Below are 1,115 nucleotides of genomic sequence, written 5' to 3' on the forward strand. Positions count from 1 at the left end.
ATGACTTTGGTGGAAATAAGCAAGCTTAGACTGTATTTGATCTCTTGGGGAAAAGAGGGCCACAGTTGCGGGTCTGCCGTGAAGGTTGCCTCTACGCATCCTCTTGTTGACTTGTAGCATTGATGTGACAGCATTGATTTCATGATGGTCGAAAAGAAACCCTTGTTAATAGTCCCTAGTCACCTCCTTAATTCTGACCTGGATGGCCCAGGGTAGCCTAATCTTGTCAGATCTCGGAGGCTAAGCAGGGTCATCAGCCCTAGTTAGGACTTGGATGGGAGACCACTAGGGAGGAGTTCCAGGGTCACTATGCAGAGGCAGGCAATAGCAAAACTGCCCCTGAATATCTCTTGCCCTGAAAACCCTACAGGGTCGCCATAAAGTCGCTTGTGACTTGACAGCACATTCCACCACCACCACCAGTAACCTCTTTTGCTTCCCAACAAATCTTTTTGGCAGAGTTAATGGATGATGATCTCCAGGATGATATTTTGTGTGCCAAGAGAATTGTCCGTGACCGCAAAAGGAGGATGAACGCCTGGTGAGTCCTCCTCTGTTTGGCATCTCTTGGCTATTACGATTCAATCGTCATTAAGCTCTATAGAAAGGGGAGTGATAAGTTTCAGTAAGTTTGGAGCTCTTTCGCATGCCACCTTGTGGCTCTTCGGAGCACTGTTCCCCAGGACCATCCATCAAACGGGCCTTGTTATTTCCATCCTTTGCATGAGACATAAGAACATAAGAGAAACCAATGTTGGATCAGGCCAATGGCCTGTCGAGTCCAACGCTCTGTCACACAGTGGCCAAAAACACCAGGTGCCATCAGGAGGTCCCCCAGTGGGGCCAGGACACTAGAAGCCTTCCCACTGTTGCCCCCCCCCCCCAAGCACCAAGAACACAGAGCATCACTTGCCCCAGACAGAGAGTCCCTGTCTATACCTTGTGGCTAATAGCCACTGATGGACCTCTGCTCCATATGCTTATCTCCTGGAGACAATGGCTGCTAAGGTAGAAAAGCACCTCCTCCTGTGCCATGTTTTCTGGGTTCCAAGGGTCTGGAAAGTGGTTCCATAGCCAATTACATGGTTGCCAACTCTAGGTTGGGAAATACCTGT

The 1,115-nt window shown here is 49.3% G+C and overlaps 1 protein-coding gene across 1 annotated transcript in view; it reads left to right on the forward strand.

The window, feature by feature from the left end:
* LOC107106130 (lysozyme C, milk isozyme-like) overlaps positions 1–541 on the forward strand; it is a gene marked incomplete at its 3' end in the record, with an annotated part of 5,471 nt that extends 4,930 nt beyond the window's left edge. Inside the window, exon 3 of the mRNA XM_015406223.1 lies at positions 460–541. Within this exon, the coding sequence (XP_015261709.1) occupies positions 460–541 (82 nt within the window). The remainder of the gene's footprint in view (positions 1–459) is intronic.
* Between the last annotated feature and the right edge of the window lie 574 nt (positions 542–1,115).

Source organism: Gekko japonicus, unplaced genomic scaffold, assembly GCF_001447785.1.
Source record: "Gekko japonicus isolate JY-2015 unplaced genomic scaffold, Gekko_japonicus_V1.1 scaffold1346, whole genome shotgun sequence".
Lineage (NCBI taxonomy): Eukaryota > Metazoa > Chordata > Lepidosauria > Squamata > Gekkonidae > Gekko > Gekko japonicus.